The 25,309-nt window shown below is 43.6% G+C and overlaps 1 protein-coding gene across 1 annotated transcript in view; it reads left to right on the forward strand.

Annotated features, from left to right (window-relative positions):
- Positions 1 to 1,259: 1,259 nt before the first annotated feature.
- Positions 1,260 to 25,309, forward strand: part of LOC308157762 (uncharacterized protein) — a gene marked incomplete at both ends in the record, with an annotated part of 38,912 nt that continues 14,862 nt past the window's right edge. The window contains 3 exons of the mRNA XM_080531369.1: positions 1,260 to 1,338; positions 11,798 to 12,621; positions 22,872 to 23,033. Coding sequence (XP_080387495.1) covers positions 1,260 to 1,338; positions 11,798 to 12,621; positions 22,872 to 23,033 — 1,065 coding nt within the window. The remainder of the gene's footprint in view (positions 1,339 to 11,797; positions 12,622 to 22,871; positions 23,034 to 25,309) is intronic.

The following is a 25,309-nucleotide window of genomic DNA, read 5'->3' on the forward strand; positions in this document are numbered from 1 at the left end:
CTTATGTGGCTATCAACCTTTTCTCTCTGTCTCCTTCGCTCTTTTTTTGTATTCTGGAGATTTTGGCTTCTCCAAAACCTTTTCCTTCTCTCCCTCCCTCCTTACCTCCCTGTCCCCCCCCCTCCTTACCTCCCTGTTCCCCCCCCCTTACCTCCCTGACCCCCTCCCCCCCTGCCCCCCCCTCCCTCCTTACCTCCCTGTTCCCCCCCTCCCTCCTTACCTCCCTGTTCCCCCCCTCCCTCCTTACCTCCCTGCCCCCCTCCCTCCTTACCACCCTGTTCCCCCCCCTCCCTCCTTACCTCCCTGTCCCCCCCTCCTTACATCCCTGTTCCCCCCCCTCCCTCCTTACCTCCCTGTCCCCCCCCTCCTTACCTCCCTGTTCCCCCCCTCCCTCCTTACCTCCCTGCCCCCCCCCCTCCCTCCTTACCTCCCTGTCCCCCCCCCTCCTTACCTCCCTGTTCCCCCCCTCCCTCCTTACCTCCCTGCCCCCCCCCCTCCCTCCTTACCTCCCTGTTCCCCCCCCCTCCCTCCTTACCTCCCTGTTCCCCCCCCCTCCCTCCTTACCTCCCTGTTCCCCCCCCTCCCCCCTTACCTCCCTGTCGCCCCCCCTCCCTCCTTACCTCCCTGTTCCCCCCCCCTCCCTCCTTACCTCCCTGTTCCCCCCCCCCTTACCTCCCTGCCCCCCCCTCCCTCCTTACCTCCCTGTTCCCCCCCCCTCCCTCCTTACCTCCCTGTTCCCCCCCCCCCCTTACCTCCCTGCCCCCCCCCCTCCCTCCTTCCCTCCCTGTTCCCCCCCCTACCTCCTTACCTCCCTGTTCTCCCCCCTCCCTCCCCCCTCTGGCTGGCTGCCACTCCTCCCAGCAGTCTTGTGGTAGTGTGTGTTGTCAGTGGAGCCCGGCCCCCTCGCTCTCCTCAAACATAGGAGTGAAGCACACTCACACACACATCCACACACACACGCAACCCTCAGGCAGACCGGCAGGCAGACAGGCAGGCAGGCAGGCAGTCAGTCAGGCAGGCAGGCAGGCAGGCAGGCACTATGACCTAAACAGGGGACAGTCTGTGGAACTATGACCTGTGGCAGCAGATGCCTTCCCCATAACTGAACTCCGAGACTACATTGGGACCCTCACAGGAGCTGGGAAGAAGCAGGAAATAACAAATATGAGGAGCGTCTGACCATGGTTGGTTGTTTTGCAGAGGAGATGGTGGATTTTACTCACTTTTGCTGAATTTGCTGTGGAATGACAGTACCACTCATGAGTGTCAAGAGGAAAAAGGCCAGCATGGTGTTTAGCTGGCAGAAGTCATTCTCCATCCTCAACCCCTGGAGAAAAGGTAGAGTAATCATCATGTTTAACCTGTCATCTCATCTTGCCAGATGTCTATGCCGTCCTATATTTGCCGTTAAAAAAAACATGGTGTGGGTGTTTGGTGGATGTGTGTCTGTGGTTTGAGAGAGAGATGTGTAATTCCAGCCTGAAGATAGATGGTGTTGTTTATAGTTTACTCGGCTGTGCTTTTTTCGGTGTCTGGCTTTCAGGAAACAAAATCATCTGATCAAATATACAACCTGCAACCTCATATCCAAAACCAGATATTTACTGACATCCAAAGTATTTTTGACTGAGAGGGTAGAGTAAAGTGGTGTTTGTCCTTCTCTGAAATCACAGTTTTATTTTAAAAGGGAGACAGATCATGTGGTAGAGTTCAACTTTACAAGGAGAAGGCTGTCAACAAAGCCTTGTGAATCTGCAGGTGTTCAGCTCATAACTTAACTGATGTGCCCCAATAGAGTGATTTCTTTATTTCTCTATGAGAACAGGCAGCTGATTTCAGTAGCTTGAACTACTGTATGTCTCAGTACGCCTTTTTCTCCTTATAGCATGCTTCTAATGTAAGGTGACCAGATTTCTCAGATGCAATCTGGGGACATTTCCAACTTTTTAGGAAAAATGTATACATTTTATCATGATGAAATACAGAAACAGGGACAATTGCTGTTTCATTTATTTTGACCTTATTTTGACCAATGTATACACATTCAAGCAAGAATACTCAAGTGTAACAACTGGAATGTGCCTCTCAACATTAGTGTCAGTGTACTGTAAGTGGTATTAAAAGTAATTCTTAGAACTGTTCAGGTTGACGAGCCAACCATCAACCAAGCGGGGGGTCTGGGGGTCCTCCCCCAGAAAAAAAGAGGATTTAACACTTAATTTCCTGCATTCTGGTGAACTTGTACACACTATTGTGCTTTTTATGCCCATTTTTATCTCCACTACCCTACTCATACTTTAGAATCGAATGTGAAGCCCAGACAGCACAACTACTTTTGCTCTCCACTCACTGTCAATACAATTCATTGTGGGAACATGGGAGGAGAGGAGAAAATAAGGCTTGAAGTTATACACAACATATGTTCCAGGCAGTGAGTTGATTCTTTAAAACTGAGAAATCTGATTCAAAAAAAGGAAAACCCATAGTTAATGAGGACAGGGGCTGTGTGAGTGTGCTGTGGTCTCATTTTGAGCTGAGAGCTTTTCAGGCTGTGAAACTGTGAAAACCCTGTTCCTTGTATCTGCTGTAACACGGGAATATGATATTAGATGACATAAAGCAATCGTCATGTGACAAAAGCTTTATGTTATATGACAATGCGACATCTTTTCTTTTGAGAAATATACACGTCCAATTAAAACGTGTTTTACTGCCACACATGACATGAAATGTTCATCTCAGGATTTCTCTGTCATGAAACAAAAGCTGATTCTACAGAGAGTGTGTTATTACTCATAAATATACAGTAGCTACAGAATCAGTGGAGCCCTTGTGATACAGTCCTCATTTAGTCACACGCCTTTCTAACGGGAAAACTGGCTACAGGTTTCTCTACATTCCAAGTATCCGCCTCTATCAGATAACAATCTCAGCTTATGTACAGTATGACCTCCACACCTGTCGGGAAGAATCGTCCTCCTCAGATCCTGAATTTGTTTTGTCTTCAGAGAGAGAGAGAGAGAGAGAGAGAGAGAGAGAGAGAGGGAGAGAGAGAGAGAGAGAAGAGAGAGAGAGAGAGAGAGAGAGAGAGAGAGAGAGGGAGAGAGAGAGAGGGAGAGAGAGAGAGAGAGAGCGAGAGAGAGAGAGAGAGAGAGGGGAGAGCAAGAGAATTCCCAGCATTGTTGTTACATTGTTGCAGTTGTGAAAAGAGGCTAAACCTTCAGTGACAGGAATAATGTCGTTTAGGAATAACGTTGTTTGCCATGATTCTTGGGGTTAGGAGAAAAGGCGGTTGTAAAGATAGCACTCACATTGTGTACTGTACAGTATAGCGAGGAACTGCATTTATTGGTGTATTCTTGTGTCCCCCCCCCCCCCCCCCCCCCCCATTGTCCTCATTTGTTAGCTGTTTAGTTCTCGGTGAGAGGAGGATTGTCCCATACAATGTATACAATGACACTAGGATTGTACTCAGGAAGCGAGAACAATGAGAACTTCATTGGCTCAAACTTTATGTTTATTGGATTTTCCTTGAAACAACCCAAACTGTGTTGGAATATGAGTAATAATAATAACAAAAAAATACATTGAATCATCCAACCATTGATTGAGCCCTCCTGGTCCACCAATATTATTCCCTCTAACTCATTTACATTTGAACCATTTAGGAGATGCTTTTATACAAAGCGATTTACAATGAGAGATTACAGAGACAGTCTCCCTGGAGTAATTTAGGGCTAAGTGCCTTACTAAAGAGCACACTAGTGGTGGTGTTCCTAGGTGGGATTTGAACTCATGAACTTCTGATCACCAGTCCAATATAATTAACAAGCGGAACTAAACGGCACACAGTGGCAAGCTGTCAAGTGTCATTCAGATTCTGAGGAATTTAGACACCTGAGTGGAGTGTGAAGAGTAGAGTGTACATATATAACATATGTGTTATATTATATACAGGGGGCAGGTGATTGTCCATGTGATCTCATCAGGAAAATCTCCAGGCCCAAATCACATGTAGGGGAGACCAATGTAAATTACATTTATTTAGTACTTGCAGTTAGGTTTACCCCCTGCATATTCAGTCAAATAGAGTCAAATATTTTATATGATTATTATATAATAGCCCCGGATCTCTCTGGACCTGTAGAGCTGTAGGTCCATACACTATGTCTATCCATTTAGCACTGCCCATCACCATCGATTTAGCGCAAGCAACCACCCCCCCCCCCCAACGAAAATCTCTGCTAGCTATATGATATTGCGCAATAATCAGTGTATGTGTATTTAATGTTTGTATGTGCAATGTAAGTGCAATTTAGCAAATATGCGTTTGTATTTATGGATTGTAAATTAGGTGTAATTTAGCTAACATGCATTTGTATCAGGCTAGCTTTATGTAATGTAGAGAGTCACTACAGAATTTAATCCAATTAAATGTTAGGCAGCCTGTTTTGATGCCCTCACCTTTGTAAAATGTGTGTGATACTGTAGTCACTCATTCTGGGGGTCTTCTATCCCGGGCTGGCCTGAAAAATAGTATAATATCACAATGGGACTTACTTGGAAATATAAAGGATAACAACTAAATAAATATTGTTTTGGATGGATATTCAACAAATACATAGTGTTTGAAACACTGGTGTTGTGATCAATTTAAGGTATATAATATAGGGTCAGTTTAAAGCACAAGTGAGAGCAGAGAAGATTCACAGATGTGGGGAGATTCAAACTCCAGACTTCAGACCTGAATTGTCTGAGGAAATTAGCCCCAAGGAGATTTGAGTTGAGTTACACAGCTCCTGCACATTCTTGTCTTATCCTAATGGTGTCTGATAGTGGGGAGCGGGGCCCTGTTAGCTCACATTGATAAAGAAGGGAGTCTGGGAACCCTCCAATGACGTCAAAGCCAGAGAAGAGGTGGAAAACCCTAACCCTCCCTAACCCCAACCAATGTGATGAGAGACGATAAGGAACCTAACCCCAACCAATGTGATGAGAGACGATAAGGAACCTAACCCCAACCAATGTGATGAGAGATTATGACGTTTCATATGGGGTGAAGGGGTGAAAGATGGGGTGAGATATGAGGTGAAGGGGTGAGAGATGGGGTGAGATATGAGGTGAAAGGGAGAGATATGGGGTGAAGGGGTGAAGGAAGGGGTGAGAGATTGGGGAAGGGTTGAAAGATGGGGGAAGGGGTGAGATATTGGGTGAAGGGGTGAGAGATTGGGTGAAGGGGTGAAGGAAGGGGTGAGAGATGGGGTGAAGGGGTGAGAGATTGAGGAAGGGGTGAGAGATTGGAGAAAGGGTTGAAAGATGGGGGAAGGGGTGAGATGTTGGGTGAAGGGGTGAGAGATTGGGTGAAGGGGTGAGAGAGGGATGGCGTGCAGCTGTTTTCCACATCTCATCAAATAGGACGTCTGGATTTTGTGACATGAGCAGCAGTGGTACTTTGGGGGCCATGAACATTATGTTGTTGATTGTTTGGGTCATTTGGACTTCTGAAATGTTCTGAAAAGTCACTTTACAGAAACTGGTGTCAGTGACTGGAATGAAACTCCAGATACTGTATATAAAGAGAACATCTAAATGTTTCAGGCTTTAACTGGGGAAAAGCAATGGGAGAAAGAAATAGTACTGTATATTCACCATAGAACTATTGATTTATAAACGTGTCTGTTGACTGTGCACATTACCAAGTTCAGTGTGAAATTTGTGAAGAATTGCACATTATGACAGTCACTAAATGACAAGTAGACTTGATGTAGTGTGGGCATGGTGGCTAGTGGCTACTAGAACACACACACAGCTGACCCTAGCCACACAAAGAGCTAACAGGGACTAACACTCTCCTAAGCTCCTGTGGTCATAAAAATAGTCAACTTGCCATAGCTTGTTTACAACCTCTCCACTCAGGATCCATGGGGCCAACTGAATGGTCATTTTAGCCCAGGGGCTTACACATGCCATTGTCCCAGAACCCTAGGATCTTTGGAAGCTTTAAGCATTGGGAGAGGCACACCTGCTCTGCAAGATAAATGTGCAAACCCAATAAGGGATACAGGAGTAATATTCCGTGACCAAACAAAAGTTGATGTGACAATTTCAGGTGAAATATGTATACGTACAGTACAATATCTGTCTGACATATAAATCATTTGTTTTGGGTTCCTGGATCTTCCCCTTGAGGGAGAGAGGCGAGCTGTAGAGGAATGTTGAGTCTGCACGTACGTACATAGGTCAGCATACCTCAGGGGTGGATCGGTAAATCCAAATGGAGAAATACACACACACACACACACACACACACGCACACACACACACACACACACACACACACACACACACACACACACACACACACACACACACACACACACACACACACACACACACAAGTAGGGCCCCCACACCTTATCAAATGTCTTATTTAAGTGAGTTATTGACCTAATAACGTATCTTCTCTAATTTAAGACAGGACATAATGTCCCTAAGCCATTGAGCATGAAACTCCCATTTACTGAGATCATTGAGAGGTAGAATGCCCATGGACAAAACAACTCTTGATCACAATATTAGCCACCGCACGTCTGGAATGTGAAACGAATGTTGTGGGAAATGGGGTCTGTTTTATGGCAGAAAGGCGGCTTAAGACAAGGAGCAGACTGTTGTAATTATGTTGTGGTGTTTAGTCAGCCGTACTGGAAATGGGTTGACTCACCAGAGCTGTTCAATGACAGGATAGAATACCTGCTTGGTTTGGGGGATGATGACACCTGCTTGAATGCAGGTGATTGGAGGGACTGGCGGACAGATTGTATCACAATGGCAGCAGTTGGGTTACATTGTTGAATGAACAAGGTGACTTCAGTGTGTAATTAAAGTCAACCTGGTCTCATTCCCATGGTCTGCTGCTAATTCACAGGATCAGGCAGCTATTGCATTAAGAAAAAGTTATTGGCCTGATATTATGGCCTACGGAGATACATATTTATTCTCGCATGGCAAAATTCCAATTTGTCCATTAACTTTACTTTGAAATCTGTTACAAAATGTTCTGACTCATCTCCATCAATTTCCACATTTTTGGTTTTGACCAAAACATTCCTGGTATGTTCTGTCATTAAAAAACAGATTGCTTTTCCCTAATGCTGTTAATTGAGAAAATATGACTTGAATAATGAGTCACTCATGGGTTGCTGCATTTACACTGCAGGTCAAAGTGACACAATTCAGATTTGTTTTGCTCACGTGGCACAGATCTGTATGTATCTGATGTAACATGTAGGTGTAAGCAGTAAAAAAGCACATTGAATCTGATATTCTCGATTCGATTCAGGCCTCATTCTCATGCCAGCCTCAATCAGATACGAATCAGATATGTGTCATGTCCACTGTGGTCGAAGCAGGCAGGTCGCTTATGGTCTTTGCATTTTGATGATGGGTCATTTCAAGTGTTACCAAAGTAAGCACAGGTATCAGATATGGGTCATTTGAAAAAGTAGGTGTAAGCAGGCGTTAATAAAAATCGGATATAGGCACTAAATCGGAACTAGGCATTACTACGACCTGCGGTGTAAATGCAGCCAAGATTGGCTTCCTCCAAGCTTATACAGCATAGGCATTAGGCATTAGGTGTCTTGCAACATAACAACCCAATACTTTAAATACAACCCAATACTTTTATCATATACATTGACTTTGGCTTGTTGTTAGGTTAAGAGCTATAAATAGCCAATATACATGTTCAATTTCACTACCTGTATAACTAAAACATTCATATTCATGATGTTGAGTAGAGTAAACAATTCATGGTCAAAGATTTAATTTTGGAAAAAGAAATGTCACATTCTCATATCCAGTTTTACACAGCCATTGACCTATTTCTGTTTGTATTTTTCACATACCGTGAGTATATTCATACTCCTGGGCACATATTACGGTACATTATTGAAATTCCAAGCTGCCGGAACTGGGTGAAGGAGCGTTTGGTCTCAGGGTCGTTAATTGAAAAATCCTGGGGGATTTGGGTTTCTAGTCAGGCACAACAGCAAAAAATGCCCCTCCATCAGCATTCTTTGTACTCAATTTAAATCGCACCTCTGCTTGACAAAAGAGTACTACATCAATGTTTAGGACTGTGTATTATTTTCAGAGGTGTCAATGCTTTTTGGATTTTAGGGTGATTGATATCTCGAGGAGTGACTCCTCGGCTTAGGTTATGATGAACATTGTGGGAAGTGCAGTTTACAGTTTGCTTGCATGCTAAGATCTAGCTCAATAAGAGACATTTTACAATTTACATATGTTTAAGTGTTTCTACACTAACATACTGAGTAATACAGTGTCATGAGATAACAAGCTGTAATCATGTTACAGTACAGTAGGTCATCAGAGTTCATCAACCCTAATTTGTCTTATCACTTGCCCTGTGTGAAACACACCAGTTTCGATTACACTGCAGTTGATAACCCATGACTGACCATAGCCTGACTTGATAAAGCCTGATGATCATAGCAGTACTGCTGGAAGGGCCACTGATGGGCTGTGAGCTCTCATATCTCCCTCAAGGGTCGATAGTCTTATCACAGATTAGGTAGCTGCTGTAAATGTGTACACCCCGACATGTATAACAGCAGAGGTTTTCGAGGGTCCATTGTGCATGTTCCTCTGGGAAGTTACATTCCAGGAGTCTTTCAGTATGCTTTTATTGTGTTTTAGTGTGTTACGTTGTTTGTTTTTCAAAGGCTATGCTCAAGAGACTTACAGTACCTCGCAAACATACTCACTCTGGGGGCAAGTCTTTCATGTGATGCTGTGAAGTCATTGGGGGACACAATAGGTCCTAAACAGCATTACAGTGTTTCCAAAATGGGTTCATGCAATAAATTTCCCCAGCGTTTTGAACAAAAGAGGAAATACACTCCCTAGCCTCTACAGCAAGAATTTGTTTGGATAAACTGTGCATATAAGCCAGTGAGATCAGCACTATGGGAGCGTCTTGAAGAAAATGCATTCATTATAATTAAGGGGTATATTTAGTATATTTACTTCATGATATCTAATAAAAATAAACTGTTTCCTGGAACACCACCTGGACTAGAGGTTTTAAAAAGAAAACACATATACAGTGTACGTGACCAGCTACACTATATTGTTCTTTTGTACTAAGGATTTGTTTGTCAACTTTCAGGTTCATTGTCTACTACAAGAAAGTATTAAGCAGTAGCGTGATGCTTCTGTTTGCAAAAGTTAGAACAATTGATTTTGGGCCATGATGTTTCTGGATGTTAAACCTATTATTGAGAAGGTGGATGGCATGGATTACTTCATGTAACTACATCATAACTGTACCTTGGACTGCTCTCCTAGTCAGAATTGGTACATGTCAAGCAGCTGGGAAAACAGCCCATTGTTTGGAATGGGAAGAGAGACCTGGGCCAGAACCATAGCTGGTATGACCAAACAAGATTGAAATGCTGTCATTGTTTTGGCAGAGCCAATCCGAAAACAATATTATCACAACAGATGAAAAGGAAAACAGGGGTGCGCCTCCATTTTTGTGGAATAAAACAGACAGACAATGAATTAAATTTTTCTGAAAAAAAGCTGTGAACAAACATGGCAGAAATCTCACAGTTTGTTGTGAATTATGATTCAAAGACCCTGAAGTTATCGATAGGGAGCGAACAGAATCACTGTATGACTTTTTGCAAACTGCCGCTTTGTATCTATCTGACAAGTCACAGACATATTTTAGTAATTGATTTGAAAACAAGTCATGGAAGTTACATCTACGTCCAATCAGTTTGGCTTACTCATCTCGACTCACTTCCTGCCAATCAGATTTCAGGATCTATCACGCCACTGAAGCTTCTGTAAATTAGCTCTGATCATTCATCATCCTATCCATGCCTCCTCCCCTCCAATCATAATATCTTCTGACTGCCTCATTTCCCCACAATCAGCGATGGAATTCCCCTGAGAGTGTTTATACTTCAATGGTCCACCACAACCCGTTAAGTGGGCATTCTGTTAAAAAAAGAAAAGGAGAGACGGTTGTGTTTCTAGGACGGGTTCTGATACCAGCTACCTATAACCAAAATACTTTAGCTTTACATTTCTTTGAGTTCAGACTTCTCCCAAAGGTTCCCCTTACTAAAACTCCACTCTTCAAAGTCCCACTCAGGGCTGAATGAAAGCATTGGATATATGACATCAAAGCCCTTTTTAATCTCAAATTTGCCTTGGCCAGATTTCCAATTCAACCAGCGGGTAGCCGCCAAACCCCCTCTATTGTTGAAGGTTGATCTAACAGGCTCTTATTATGTTTGACCAAAAAGGAGCTTGTGTTAAATTCGTTGCATAAGTATAAAACCCACATTTGTATTCAGTACATCCCTTTTTTCTTAAAAAAAGAAAAAAAATCAAAGTAAGGAAAAAAGAATGTTTGATTGACACCAAGAAGTATCAGATTGCCTGCAGCGAGAAAGAGGAGATGTCACATATGAGTGCACCTCATAATAGTATTAAATAGACCTTGAGATCAAAGCTGGACAGTCTGGTATAGGACACTGACAAATAGTGTGTGTCCTTAAGTATTTGAAGAATGCTGGATTGTATAAAACCAGTCCTCTGGTTTCAGAGGACCATCCCTTTGTAACCTCTAGATGTATATTTTGACAGTACATCTGTGTCATTCTTGGTCAAAGGAATTGGAAATGCAACTGAGACCTTTGGAACAAAAACACCTCCAGCCATCAAGAGCATTTTTCAAATACCTGTGCAGAACGGCAGTGTTTTTTCAATTCTTGAAATACACTGTCCTCAGAAAAAGACACTGTAACGAAAACCAAAACAGAACAAAACTTCCAGAAGACACTTGTGTGCTGGCAAAGACTTGCTCAGCTGGCTAACAGTATTCTAATTATTGGCAGTGGGAAGTTTGGTGCGATAAATAAGCGTTTGGTGACCATTAAAACCCTACTTGAGTTGTACAATAATGATGAACTGTATACAAATTATTCCTTCAGCTTTCTTAATAAAGAGTTTTGTAAACATTACGACATTGGTTTGATGTTCCTAACAATGTAGTTCAGTGGAGTGGGAGATTAGAGTCTTCAGCTACTATAGGTAACCTTTAAAACCTTTTAAAAGTTATACCTAACTAACCTAACCAAAAATATCAAATTCGAGAGAAGCAGCCTTGTCTAGGCACTTGTCATCTACCACCTAGACTACTGCAACACACCATCAGACCTCTGCAGGTCATCCAGAATGCTGCAGCCTGTCTGGTGTTCAATTTCCCAAAATTGTCCCTTATCACCCCACTCCTCCGCACCCTTCACAGGCTCCCAGTAGAAGCTTGCATCAGATTCAAAACCCTGGTGGTCGCCTACAGGGCGTTAAAGGGAATACCATCTATCTGCATATTAAGTCAGTGCTCAAACCCCTGACCGCTCAGTTCTTCCACTTCACCTGGTCGCTTGGCACTACCATTTCTAAGAGGGCACGGTGTACACAATCCATAATAGGAAGTCGCCAGTTCTCATTCTCATATCTTCATCAAAACGGCATCATTCCATCTCAAGTAAGGCATCAGTTATCATTCTAGCATATGGCTGTAGACTGCAGGCTTCAAACATTTGAAAATGTGCTTACACTGTCTTGTCTTTAATGTGGGCTAATTGAGTGAAATCTGAATCACTAGTTGAAACATAAACAAACAGGCAACTTAGATAATGCACATGGGAAAAGGGTTGTTTTGACTAATTGTATTTTTTCCGTTAATCTCCAGGGAAGGAGGACATGGTGCTGGAGAGTGAGGTTGTTCTGACCAAGATGAAGCTCTTTAACAACATCCACGAGAAACTCCTTAACAATGACTCGTCATCCACCATAGCTGTGTCAGTGTCTGAGCAGGACATCTCAGAACCTGTCAAAGCCTCGGAGAGGAATTTGAACCTAGATGACATGCCCGGACAGCCGCTGACGGACTCGAACTCAGACTACCTGTCGTCCATTTTCTCAGACTCTCAGCTTCCAGAGCTATTCAAGTTTGAGTCTGAGGACTCAGGGGTGGAACTGCCCAGTGGAGCCGACTCTCCCTCTACACCGACAAGCTCGGAGCAGAGCTTTGTGGTCCACAGTAGAGAGTCCTCCTGTGGCTCCTGTCATCTAAACACTCCAATGCCTAACCCTGACCCACTCCTCACACTCCAACAGTGTTCTGAGCCCACAGAGATAGAAAACAGAATGGATACACTATGTACGCCTGTGGATACTGAGGCGTGTGTTCTCGTGCAGTCTGAGGTTCAACTAAGCTCTAAAGTTGAGAGCGTAGAGCTTTATTTAACCGAGAAGGGCATGGATATGGAGAGGGCCCAGCATGGTGCCTTGGGGGGCACCTCTAAGCAAAGTGAGGGGACCTCAGGGCAGCTGGAGAAGAATACTGTTGTGACTGAAGGGGTCAGTTCAGAGAACACAAGGCCCAGGAGCCAGTCCTCTACAAGGGCCTGTGACAATATGACAGCAGTGGATTTTGAGGAGCAGGCACTGGGGAAGAGCATAGCCAGCGACGGCCTGGAGGAATATATGGAGGAATGCTGCAGACTGAGTGAGGTAATGGCATTTTTCTCCATTCATGTTATTTACTCTCAAACTCTTGGCTTCCAACACCATCATCATCAAGCATGTGGATGTTGCCTTTGTTTTTAAAATGCTGTTTTATGTACCATGAACCAGGAAAGGTTATTTAAAGGAAAGTGACTGCCGAAGCTGAGCGACTTGAATTATTGCACGTTGGAGCTATGCCATCTGTATGCTAAAACTTAACACTAAATCTATTTGCTATTGACTATCAATAGCATTGACTATCAATTGCAGGAGGTGCAATATGGTAGTTCATTGACTTGAAAAACAAGTATCTCTTGAAAATAAGAAAAACAGTAGGCTCTAATGTACATCCTATTCTCGACAACTGTGAGAAGGAAGTGAATGTTAACATTTTCTACTAGAATATTTTCTTGAAATTTGACAGCTGAACTGCTGAAGACTGCTGTCTTCTTATAAAGTTGGTGTCTAGGGACAATTAGAGGACGTTAAAATCACCAGGGATTTGAGGAAAGCCCTTTTGGGTGGTGGACAACAAACATATTTATTCTCCCTGTCATTATCTTTAATTACCCACCCTTCCTAGCCTCTACCTCACCAGCTAATTACTTAACTTCCAACGACAACAATGCTCTAGGAAACTATTTATAGCCAGGAGTGTTGTTTCATTCAAAGCATGATTACCTAGCGTATGTATTATTAATGGGCTTACTTCTTCTTCTTCTTATTCTCTTTCTTCAAATTGTTTCTACTATCTGTCTATTGTCCAAACCATCTTTAAACTTTTTCCACTACCAAAATAAAACTTTGCAAGCCCACTAAGCTTCTTTTTCAAGTTCCTCCATCATGGTATTGACCTCATCTTTTCCTTAGGAAGGCAGCAGAACAACACGACCTGTAGAGGCATTTTCAGAATGACGGCCTGCCAATGAGAGCTGTGTTTTCATTCATGTTTGGGGAAAAAAAGAGACATCTTTTTTTTCATGTTCCAAAGAGAAAGCAGATTGTACTGTACCAGCGCAGCACCTGACAGCTGTGCAGGCTGCCAAGCCATAATAACCTGGTTAATGTGCTGAAAACATCAGGCCTCAGCTCTGTCTCTCAAGAGCTAGAAACCATTTGAAAATGTGTACTCTCATACGAATGTCTTTTTTTCAGTTTGAGTCGGGGTGGATCAGCATTTCATTATCAGACATCATGAGACTCAAAACAATGATGCTGTTTGATCTTGTTCCAAGGACTGGGTTGAGTTCCTGTTTGACTTATTTTTTACATAATATGTGTATTCCTTTAAGTACTCACTGATTTACTGAGCTGGTGATATGATACTCTGCATAACGCAATCTCTTGTAAGAGAGAGTGGCTTGAATAAGTGTAGGACTGGTCAAACAAGTCAGGGTGAAAGTGATTCCCATCTCACCAATGATGACCTATTGACAGTTTCCCAAGACAACACTGATGGGTCTCTTCGATCATATCTCAGATGTCACAAGAGTACATAGCATATCTCATACCCTTAAGCCCTGGGACAATTTGTGTTAAAAGGATATTATGTAATATCTGGTTAATAGACATATCAAGAGCTTTTGATTTGATTAACTGAACAATCATAGACTTTGAGGTATGGCTAAACTACCAAAACTAGGCCCCACTTCAAAGCCCCAAATCTCTTACTTCCCCACCTCTTCCTCAAAGCCCTTTCACAACAACGGTCTGGTTCAAAGACCCAGCAAAAGACAAGGCCTTACTATGGCATACAGAGTACAGGGGGAATTTTAAAAAGCAGGCTGAAAAGCGGAAAGGTGGGGAGAGCATGCGTTACAGTGCAAGGGCATTTTTCATGCGCCTGCATGTCACACAGCACCTGTTCATCTGTGCTGAGTGACTGTGCAGATGGCTGCCGTGATTGTGTAGTGGACTGCCAGCCCCTTCTCTCATCTCGGTCCTGCCTCTCCCTGGGCTCAGTGCTGGATGGCCTACCTGGATGCATCAAACAGGTGTCAAATTGCTCAAATTACTCACATATTTATCCAGATAAAGCCCCTTTGATAGCTGGCTGGGGCCCTTTAAGGTGGCAGTTATTTTGGGGGGGCCTCCTCTGTGGCCTACTTTAGGGGTGCATTGCTGACAGGCGGTTGGGCAGTGCGATCCCTCATCATCATCGTCAGTTGTCACCACAGCCAATAATGTCGTTTCTTTGCACGCTTAATATGGGCTCTGTGGTCCGAGGAAAAGATATGGGAACATCAAAGGCGCTCTCTCTTTCCCTTTCTCTCTCTGTCTCTGTCTTTCCCTCTCCCCTTTCTCTCCCCCCTCTATTTCTGTCTCTCTCTCTTCCTTTCTCTCCATCCTCTCTCTCTCTTCCTTTCTCCCCGTCCTCTCTCTCTCTCTCTTTCTTTCTCACCCTTTCTCTTTCTCTCTTTCTCTCTCTCTCCCCTCTGCTCTCTCTCTCACACACATGCACACACATCCACTCTCTCTCTCTCTCAATTTGTTTATGGGTTTTGAAGGCCATCTTGTTTGGACAGCAAAACAAAGACCAGTCAATCAAATGTGTGTTACCGTGGCAACAAACAACAAACATTCTCCAACAGTGCAAACTATGAAAACTACATAGCAGATGTATGTTCAACATGAGGAGAAAACATTGATCATATGGATGTGTTTAGAGGTCTTTCTGATCTCATATGATGCATGCTGTATCCGTAAGGGAACCACAATGCATTCAAAGCATATCTTTGCCTTCAATTTAAGGATTTCACCAGTGTGAAATATTACAGCAGCCATCCCTTACTTGTATCATATGCCTTACTTGTATTGGTCATACTTCCGGATTGTAATGAGATGCATCCTACTCATTAATTGCAATGTAATTCTATGTTGTGAAAGCACACCTGTTTGTATTGTGGTGCTGCTGTTGCCCTTCCCCTTTACAGTTTGGGGTTTTACAGTGTTTCACAATGCAGGGAGAATTGATGGTTGACACATAAAAAGGGTATCCGCTTGTTAAGTGGTGACGTGTTTCCGGGTCCAACGTTGGCTGAGGCGCTGTCTTCGAAATACCGAAATAATAATAATAATACATTATATTTATATAGTGCTTTTCCGAGGCTCAAATACCCTGACAATATGGAGAAAACGGGAAAGTGTTGTGTCCCTTGTTGTATGAATAGATCCGAGTCTAAAAAACGATTAAACTGTCATTCTACCGCTGTAGTTCACAGGTACTCTGGTGGAGGGAATTTCTGGTTTGGACTCGGAAATGGCTAAACGTCACTTTTGACGTCAGACTTAACAAGCGGATTGGATGGTCTGTTTTCAGGCATTCATTTAGACCAGTTCTGGCTAACTTTCTCTAAATCCTCAAGACCTCTTCCCCCCCCCTCTTGTAGTAAACAGCGAAAAAGAGTCAAGGCAACCCCACAGGGTAGTCAGGGTACTTTGTGAGATATAGAGCAGAACAGTGAGGCAAGAATATTATCTCCTCAGATTGAGTGTGCTGAAAACAAATGGAGCCAGATAGAGAACCAGTAAATGTGTTCTGCATACCTTTCTCCCCTATCTCGGTGCGCTCCACACATCTGGCGCCTCATATCTTTCCAATACTGTCATGTTTAGGAAAGTATTTTCAGTGCTGCAGACACTGTGTAAATATCCAGAAGCATGGCCCAGAGAAGTGCCTCAGTTTTCCTCAAAACTCTTAGTTATACACTCACTGGACACTTTATTTGGAACACTATATTAATACTGGGTACTATTTGCTTTCGCCTTTGCTCTCAAATCAGCCTCAATTCTTTGTGGCATTGATTCCACAAGATGTTGCAAGCATTCCTTTGAGATTCTGGTCCATGATGACATGATTGCATCACACAACTCCTGCAGATTTTTCAGGTGTACTTTCAAGCTGCGAGTCTCCCGTTCTACCACATCCCAAAGGTGTTCTATTGGATTCAGATCCGGTGACTGGGAAGGCTACTGAAGAACACTGAACTCATTGTCATGTTAATCTATCTGTGCAGTATAGTACAGTGGATTGTGTACATAGCCTTTATTTATGTAAACCAGCTCCTTACCTTACCTTGTGATTTTGTGCTTTTTCTAAAAAAAAAAAAATCCCTTTCCTAACACCAGGGGAGCCACCCCTCCTAAATTTCGTTGTTTGGTACCTGTACTGTAACAATGACAAATAAAGTCCATTCCATTCCATTCCATGTTCATGAAACCAGTTTGAGACGACTTTTGCTTATCATGCTGGAAGTAGCCCATTAGAAGATGGGTACATTGTGGCCATGAATTGATGCACATGGATAGCAACAATTCTCACAGGCTGTGGCATTCAAGCAATGATTGATTGGTATTAACGGGCCCAAGGTGTGCCAAGAAAACATTCCCCACACCATTACAACACCTGGATGAATGAGAAGGTGTACAGCTGTCCCTAATAAAGTGTTCAGTGAGTGTATTTGCATGTTTGGCAAAGTTTTCTTGGGTTAAATATGATCATGAAAACAAACGTGCTAAAACTATGGTTCTGATACATGAGATTTGATATTGCACATAGATATATCATCTGTAATTTGGCTGCCAAAGTAATGTGGCTGCTCAGCAAATACAGTCATGCTGTTGCACAGTAGTGTCAACCTACTCCTTTTGGCACCAGCAACTTCGTCATAAGGTAGCCATTACATACCAATAACATACATAACATAACATGGCAGCTGCTGGATTGAAAAAATCAGGTGTAGTGCTGAGGCACAAATGTGTACATTTCAAGCCTGCAAACTGCGACACTTTAAATGAATGTGCAATAACACTATGTGCAATATGACAACCCTAGTCGTCTATCTGTACAGTATAGTATAGTGGATAGTGTACATAGCCTTTATTTATGTAAACCAGCTCCTTTCCCTTCTTGTTTTTTTCGTTTTTTTTTCTTTCCTAGCACCAGGGGAGCCACCCCTCCTAAATTTCGTTGTTTGGTACCTGTACTATAGCAATGACAATAAACACCATTCATTCATTCATTCATTCATTCATTCATTCATTCATTCATTCATTCATTCATTCATTCATTCATTCATTCATTCATTCATTCATTCATACTTTTAAAGGTTGCAACAACTTAACTACCAGGAGATAACCAGGAGTCAACCATGGGCAAATTAGGCCAATGTATCACGTAGTAACAAGGCCAATGTATGACGTAGTAACAATGTGGTTTTTGGGACCAATAGAGATAGGAAATGCAGTCTTTACCTACCAAACCCTTACCAGAACATAGAGTACAGACTATATCCTGTGCCAGAACACTATATCCTGTGCCAGTTGTCAGATCAAAACGATATATTTCTGAGATCAAACTGCTCCCTATGGCCTGGTGTGGTCCAGTGTCCAGTGTTCTAGCACTGCGGCCTACAGTGAATCCGGCCCAAGCCCTAGTGACTGATCATGGGAATCTTTCATGTGGAACTTTCACAAGTGGGAAATTGTTCAGTAATTAAGGCACAGTCAGCCATTCCCATTCGATTCCCAGAAACATTGTTAGCTCCTCATTCACATAGGGCCAGAGGAAACCCAAAGGAAGGGAGGTGGTGGGGCATCTTCCCCTCTCTCGTCCTCTCACAGCGGCCACAGGGGACCGAGAGGGCTGATAAGATCAGTCCCACCCTGCGTCCATCACCGCCTCTGCCAGGAAGAGGGCTAATGACTGCCTGGCTCATATCCTCCTCCTGTCACTTACTTTTGGAGCCGATCACCTCAGAGGAATCCCCCCTTATCTTCTTATCTAGGGTTGGTTCAGGATTTTTAAACCATATCTCTGTATTCTACTTAGCTGCGGAGCGATACGCTGTAGCCTGTGATAGGCCTCAGCCTGATAGTGGAGCTATCAACTTATTGCTCCGCAGCTGCAGTGCGGAGGGACATAGTAACGCGTACTTCGACAGACAAAACAAGTTCCACCACAACGTAATGGATTGAGCATCGCCAGCAGTTTTATTACTTAAATCTTAGATTTAAATACTAAACAAGGATGTATCCTTCGGATGAATCTGTAGGAGGGTGCTCTTGCCGTGATGTTTGTCGCACAGGATAAGTGGTTGTCAAGGGTCACCCCAAGGTTCTTGGCTGTCAGGGAGGAGCGCACCGTAGAGCTCTACTGTGATGTTGAAGTCTTGGAGAGGGCAGGCTTTCCTAGGGAGGAAGAGTAGCTCAGTCTTGTTACAGTTAAGCTTGAGGTGGTGGGCTGACATCCAAGCAGAGATGTAGCAAGACACACAGAGATACGTGTTGCCACCTCTGAGTCAGAGGGGGGGAAAGAGAGGAATAGCTGAGTGTCATCTGCATAGCAGTGGTAGGAGAAACCATATGGAGGAAATTATGGAGCCAAGAGATTTGGTATAGAGGGAGAACAGTAAGGGCCCTAGGATGGAGTGGTGAGGGGAGAGGGGAGAGGACAGTGATCCTCTCCACTTCACCTGGCAAGAGCGATCAGCCAGGTAGGATGCAAACCAGGAGAGTGCAGAGCCAGAGACGCCCAGATCAGAGAGGGTGGAGAGAAGGACCGGGTGGTTTACTGTGTTGAATGCCGCAGACAGGTCCATGAGACTGAGAACAGGAGGAGAGGGAGGAAGCTCACCGTAGTGGAGGGCCTCCGTGACAGCAAGGAGAGCAGTCTCAGTAGAGTGACCAGCCTTAAAGCCGGTCAAGGGTTTTAGATAAGGAGAGAAGGGATACTGGTCTGTAGTCGTGAAGACGGGTCAAGAGTTTGTTTCTTGAGAAGAGGCTCGACTCTGGTTGTCTTAAAGGCAAACGGGACAGATCGTGTGGATAGAGAGGAATTGATTACGTATACGGTGATATGGTAAGAAAGGAGGTCTTTGGAAATGGATTGGAGAATGGGGGAGGGGATAGGATCGAGAGGGTTGCCCGCTTAGATGTGACCAGTTTTAGAATATCATCAGGGGAGAGGGGGGAAGGGCTGATAAGCCAGAGACCGAGTGTAGCACAGTGGGTTTAGCAGAGGGGTGGTAGCAGAGTTGGCGAGATTTTCTTTATTTTAAAGGTAGGTTACGAAGTCATCCACGGACAGGGACAAGGGAGGAGGGAGGCGGAGGTGGGTTGAGGAGTGTGGAAAATATGGAGAAGAATTTCCTCGGGTTAGAGAGGGTTAGAGAGGCAGAGGATTACATTTTGGAATGGTAGTAGGAAGCTTTAGCAGCTGTTGCAGAGGAGGTGTAGTTGAGGAGGAGAGAGACATAAGGGTTTAGGTTATCAGGTAGGTCGGTTTCCTCCATTTCCTCTCAGCTGCCTTGGAGCCCGGTTCTACAAGCTTGCAGGGTTTCAGAGAGCCAACGAGGGCATGGAGAGGATCGTGCTGGCCTCTAGGTCAATGGACAGAGAGGGCTGAAGGATGAGGAAAGTGTGGACAGAAAGGTGGAGGATGCTGTATCAGTGGATAGCAGGGTTAGGGGATTAGGAGAAGGATTCAACAGAGGGTAGAGAGGATCAGACAGAGAAAGAGAGAATGGTGGGGGAGAGGCTACGCAGGTTACGACGAGAAGATACAGTGTGGGGAGACACTGACTTGGAGGGGACGGATTTGAGGGGAAGGGAGAAGGATACAAAATAAGTAAGTAAGGGAGGATCTGGTGAAGACATGGTTGAGCTGATGAGTCGGAGAAGAGTGGGACAGGGTAAGATCGAAGGAGAGAAGGTCAACTACTCCAGATGAAAGAAGCTTCTCTAACTGGATGTTGAAGTCACCTAGTAGTGAGAGCGGTGTGCCGTTTTCAGGAAAGGAGGTGAGAAGGACATTCATCTCTTCTAGGAAGTGAGTCTAGGGGAATGAGAAAAGGAGTAGGCATCAGAGAGGTCTGCTCGAGTAGCCAAATAAAGCATTGTTTGCTTGTACCACTGAGGCCAACCACCTGTTGTGATGTTGGAGTGCTGCTTAACTTTGCTTCGGGTGTTAGGGGGGGGGTGGACGCTCTAGGAATTCCTCTGGGCAAAGCAGGGAATTCCAAGGCACAGTATTACTGCATGTCAACTTGAGTCACTATCTATCTTCCATTGTAGAATGAAGACCCATCTCTTCAGGCTACATCTTGACTGTCTCTCCTAAAGGCCTCTTAATCCCCCTCTAACCTGCTGTACAGTTCCTCTACTAGCATTGTGACTGCCAATGGCACCTGGCCCTAGCATAGATTTGGCTTCTGGTGGCTGAAGTATAGATGATTCACTTACTTAAGTAAGTCACTTTGGATAAAAGCGTCTGCTAAATGTCAAAAAAGTTAAATTATCTATTGCTATGGCATGACATGACAGTAGTACATCCAGGAACTCACCAGGTAGTTGGACCATTACACTTATATGGGAAGATGGTAACATTTGAAAGTCAGCATTACCGTCTATAACAATGGATTGTGTGTAGCATTACTGAATTCGTAGAAATGGACCTCAATGTTGATGTGAAAAAAGTGCTTAAAGACCCCTGCATGGTGGGAAATGTGTTCATGGTCAAGACTGTGTTTGATCTCTCTGTTAAAGGAAACCAGTGATGTCAGTTCTCCTGACTGTTATGACTTTGTGTCCCATTGTTTGGCCTGCGTTTCCACTTTCTAAATGGGGGGGGCTGGGGGTTCAGTTGGAGGCGGACCTGAGCTCACTTCCGGCTTTTGTTGTTTGATGTTGATGGTTGTATAAATATTTGTTAAAAAATATTATTTTCATTTTTTTTTTTAGAAAACATGAACATCTGCCTTTTCGGGTGAACCATGGCATGCTAGCAAACAAACAGATAATACTGAATACTATCTTTGTGGTGTTCTCATGAGTGTGGATATAGGTTTGAACACGAACAGCAATGATCTCATCTCTGCTTCGCCCTTCTCAAAGACACTAAACTATTGTCTCACTCTCGGAGTCCTGTTGCCTAATCACAATTCCAACTCCTACTATCTAACCTCAGGTGTATAATCTACAGTAAATTCAAAACCAGCAACAACAGCATCTCTCTCAATGACAACAAGACTATTGAGATCATATTTCCATGTTGGTGTCAGGACATCTTTATTACTGCCATGGGAATGAGGCATACACACTCCCTTACTATAAATCAAATGGCTGAAAACGTATACACCGACACTACGATATGCAGTGCTTACGAATAATATCTGGACCCCAGAGATAAGAAACTACAGAAAGGAAATATGGAACATTTTAAATAACACAAAAATGCACTGAAAAGAAAAGATGAGGGGAAAAAAGGGGGGCGGGGGGTCAGTCTGTGGAGTGGTCACTGTGATTTTTCCTTTTCTTTCATTTATTATTATTATACAGGAAATTATAATAAATAAAATATTAAAAGTAACATTACAGATGTTAACATGTGTTACATTTAGATGTACTGACTCAGTTAAAACTGGTTTGCAGCAGGTTCCTGTTCTGCAACACAAAAGACAGAATGACATAAACAATAAAGGAACAATCAGGAACAATCACACAGGGAAGACGACAGGAAACATGAAACAGTTCCACAGCTGGAAGGAGAAGACAAAGGGCAGTGAGTTAGATGGTATGAGAGTTGGATCAGTGGTTGCAGGTGTATCCTTCCTCAGATGGTGTTTAATGCCTGTTTAAAATGTGAGATAGAGGTTGATGTAATATGGGATGTCATTCCAGATTTTGGTGTGTGAAAAAAATTATAGATTTTATGGTCAACCATAGTTGTTTTTTGTAATCTGGAACTGGGATAAGTGCAAGAAAAATGTGTGTCATCGGCGTATAGTAGACAATTACAGTGATGGAGAATCTGAGAACAGCGTACAAACAAACAATGCTTTATTTGCCATGCAATAAATTGTCAATCAATAGTGATATTGTTGCCCCCCCCCCCCCCAACACAACACAGATGCACTGTACAACCATTGTACAACCAAGTGCATAAGCTTATCCAGCCCAAAACCAAACTTGGGTCAAAGGCCAAAGGCCTCAGCATCAAGATCGTTGGCCTGCTGTTTTCTTTGTTTCTGCTGTACTTTTATTTTACTATTTAAAAATATATTAAATAGATACGATTGTTTTGAGGTTTTTTTGGTCTAAAATCTTATCATCAGGAAATGAAATGCATGTTCAATTGGAATTGCTGTAAATATATTTGACATTCTACATTTCCAACTGGAAAATGTTTGTTTTCTGAAGTTGAACACAATGAAACAGTCTGCTTCCTGACCTCCAAAACCCCTCTCCCCTCCTTCCAGGTCCACCAGAGGAGCTCCAACCCCCTGGGCTCCGGCCTGGGCTACCTGGAGCACATCTGCCAGCTCATTGAGAAGATTGGCCAGCTCCAGGACCGCAACCTCAGGCTGCAGAAGCAGATCTGTGGCCTGCAGAAAGACGGACGCATGACCAAGACCAAAGAGGTGCGTGGCTCCCCGTCTCAACAGAGCTAAACATGCTCTCAGAGTCATGCTCTTTGATTGACCTCAATGACAGTCGATGAGAATCAAGGAGATACACTTATTCAGAGAGGTGAAGCTCCTGGAAATATTAATGCTAAACGTTAAAATCAATGTTGTGGGTCCTTGTTGATCAAACAGAGGATCATTGATCTTTGATACAGTATGCTGCTGATTGTGTCTGTGATCCAGGTGTTTTGGTGCCTTCAAGCGAGAGATTAGTCACCCGAGCTGTCTCGGTGTAAACCCAGCTGTTTCCAAAGCGTCAGTTAGTTGTTAGTCATGTTAAGAGTTGGTAGTCATGTTAGGGGTTGGTAGTCATGTTAGGGGTTGGTAGTCATGTTAGGGGTTGGTAGTCATGTTAGGAGTTGACCAGGCTCTCATGGTGCAGTACATGGTGCACACATTTGGGAACATTGCATTGCAAAGGGACATGTGAGTGTTTATGTTCAATTCATAACAAGCATTACAGGGCCCTTTCCTGCTGCTTTGGACAGATCTGGAAGGAACAGGACAAAAGATATCACATCACGTTGGAAACAGTTTCATAAAGATCTCTATGAGGGGAGAGGACACACCAAAGCTGCATCTTGGTGACTATTGTACAGTAGACGACCCGAAAAACCATGAGTGTAGTTCATCAAGTCACTGTGTCACTCTCATAGCTATTCAAAATGAGAACAAAGCAGAAACAGTGCCTATAAAAATGAACAAAGACAAGTGCAATGTCAACAAAAAAAAAAGGGCATGGTTGTTTTTTTTGCAGTAAGCTTTAGGTAGTATTCCAGTAAGCTCTCATAAAAATGTAAAAGAAAATCTGCTTAATTAACGATGTGTAACCTATAAAACCCACAGCCCTAGCTCTCTTCTCCATTTTTATTCCCAAAAAGTATGAATAACTGAATGTTTCTGAATGTTATCGTACAATCGGCAGAGAGACAAAAGAAAACATTTATGTCTTTTTTTTTTTATTGCAGCGATAACATGATCCCAAAGGGAGGATTTCAGCATATGTCAGTAACACTTTATATGTTGTACTGACACATATACAGCAGCCTCCCCATCTCATTGTCTTCCAAAACCACCCCAACCAAAACAATATATATTTTTTTTTACCCAATATTTTCTGTCATGGAGATCAGCTTAATTCAAGACGAAAACCTGACCTTGAATTCTTCCAACAACATGGGTGACACCTTTTTACATTGTGTTCAACTTTCAACTCTCTAAAGTGACATTTGCCTGGGTTTCTAAAGAACAGCTATTTCACATTGTGTAGATATCTCGCTCTCTCCTTTGAGACCTTGGCACAATACCGCAGCTGCCTATGATCAGGGTTTTTTAGAAAGCTTGTTCTAAACTAACCTTGTCAGTTTGTGCCTGGGGGCCGGAAAAGCTTTCCACTGAAGCAGTGGGTGAGCCCAGCATGAGCCCCCACTTCAAAGCCTTCACACAGAGTGAGAGAGAGAGAGAGAGAGGGAGAGAGAGAGAGAAAGAGAGAGAGGGAGAGAGAGAGAGAGAGAGAGAGAAAGAGAGAGAGGGAGAGAGAGAGAGAAAGAGAGAGAGAGAGAGAGAGAAAGAGAGAGAGGGAGAGAGAGAGAGAGAGAGAGCAGAAAAAGACAGGAGGAAAGAAATAGCAAAGAGAGGGAGCGAGATCCCCCCAAAACTCAATCTTTGACACAAAAGCCCTCTTCCTGATTTTGAGGTCATGTAATTCAGACATTATTTCAATTTATGATAAAATGTACTGACATATACAGGGGGGATGCTATTTTCAATGGGCTGAATCCTGACTCAAGAGATGCGCAACGGATTTGAAATCTCAACGTACACAGCCAGGACCACACTAACTGGTCTCCCAAGCCTTTGGTCATTTCCCCTGCTGTGAACATTTCTTTAGAAAGGCGGCAAGCTGGAACACGTCGATGACACATCAAAAGGAGGAGCAACTCAGCTGTGATGTATACAACTAAGCCCTGTGAAGGGCCATGCTGACACCCATGGCTCCATGTGGCTGTGCCAAATCTACCCCACCTTTCACATCAGCACCATGGGCACAGCTGGGCTCATTATTACCCCTCTGAGGCAGGACAATGGCCAGTTACCACCTACATAGAGCCCTCTCCCCAGTCTCTATGTGCATTGTGCACCACCAGGACCACTATGGTGTTGTTGGCTTGTCACACATCGACTGAGAAGGACCAGAGCCATGCAGAGGTCTGCATTCTCCGTTTGCTAGG

The sequence above is a fragment of the Nansenia antarctica genome (genome assembly GCF_963989245.1).
Source record: "Nansenia antarctica genome assembly, chromosome: 1".
NCBI lineage: Eukaryota > Metazoa > Chordata > Actinopteri > Argentiniformes > Microstomatidae > Nansenia > Nansenia antarctica.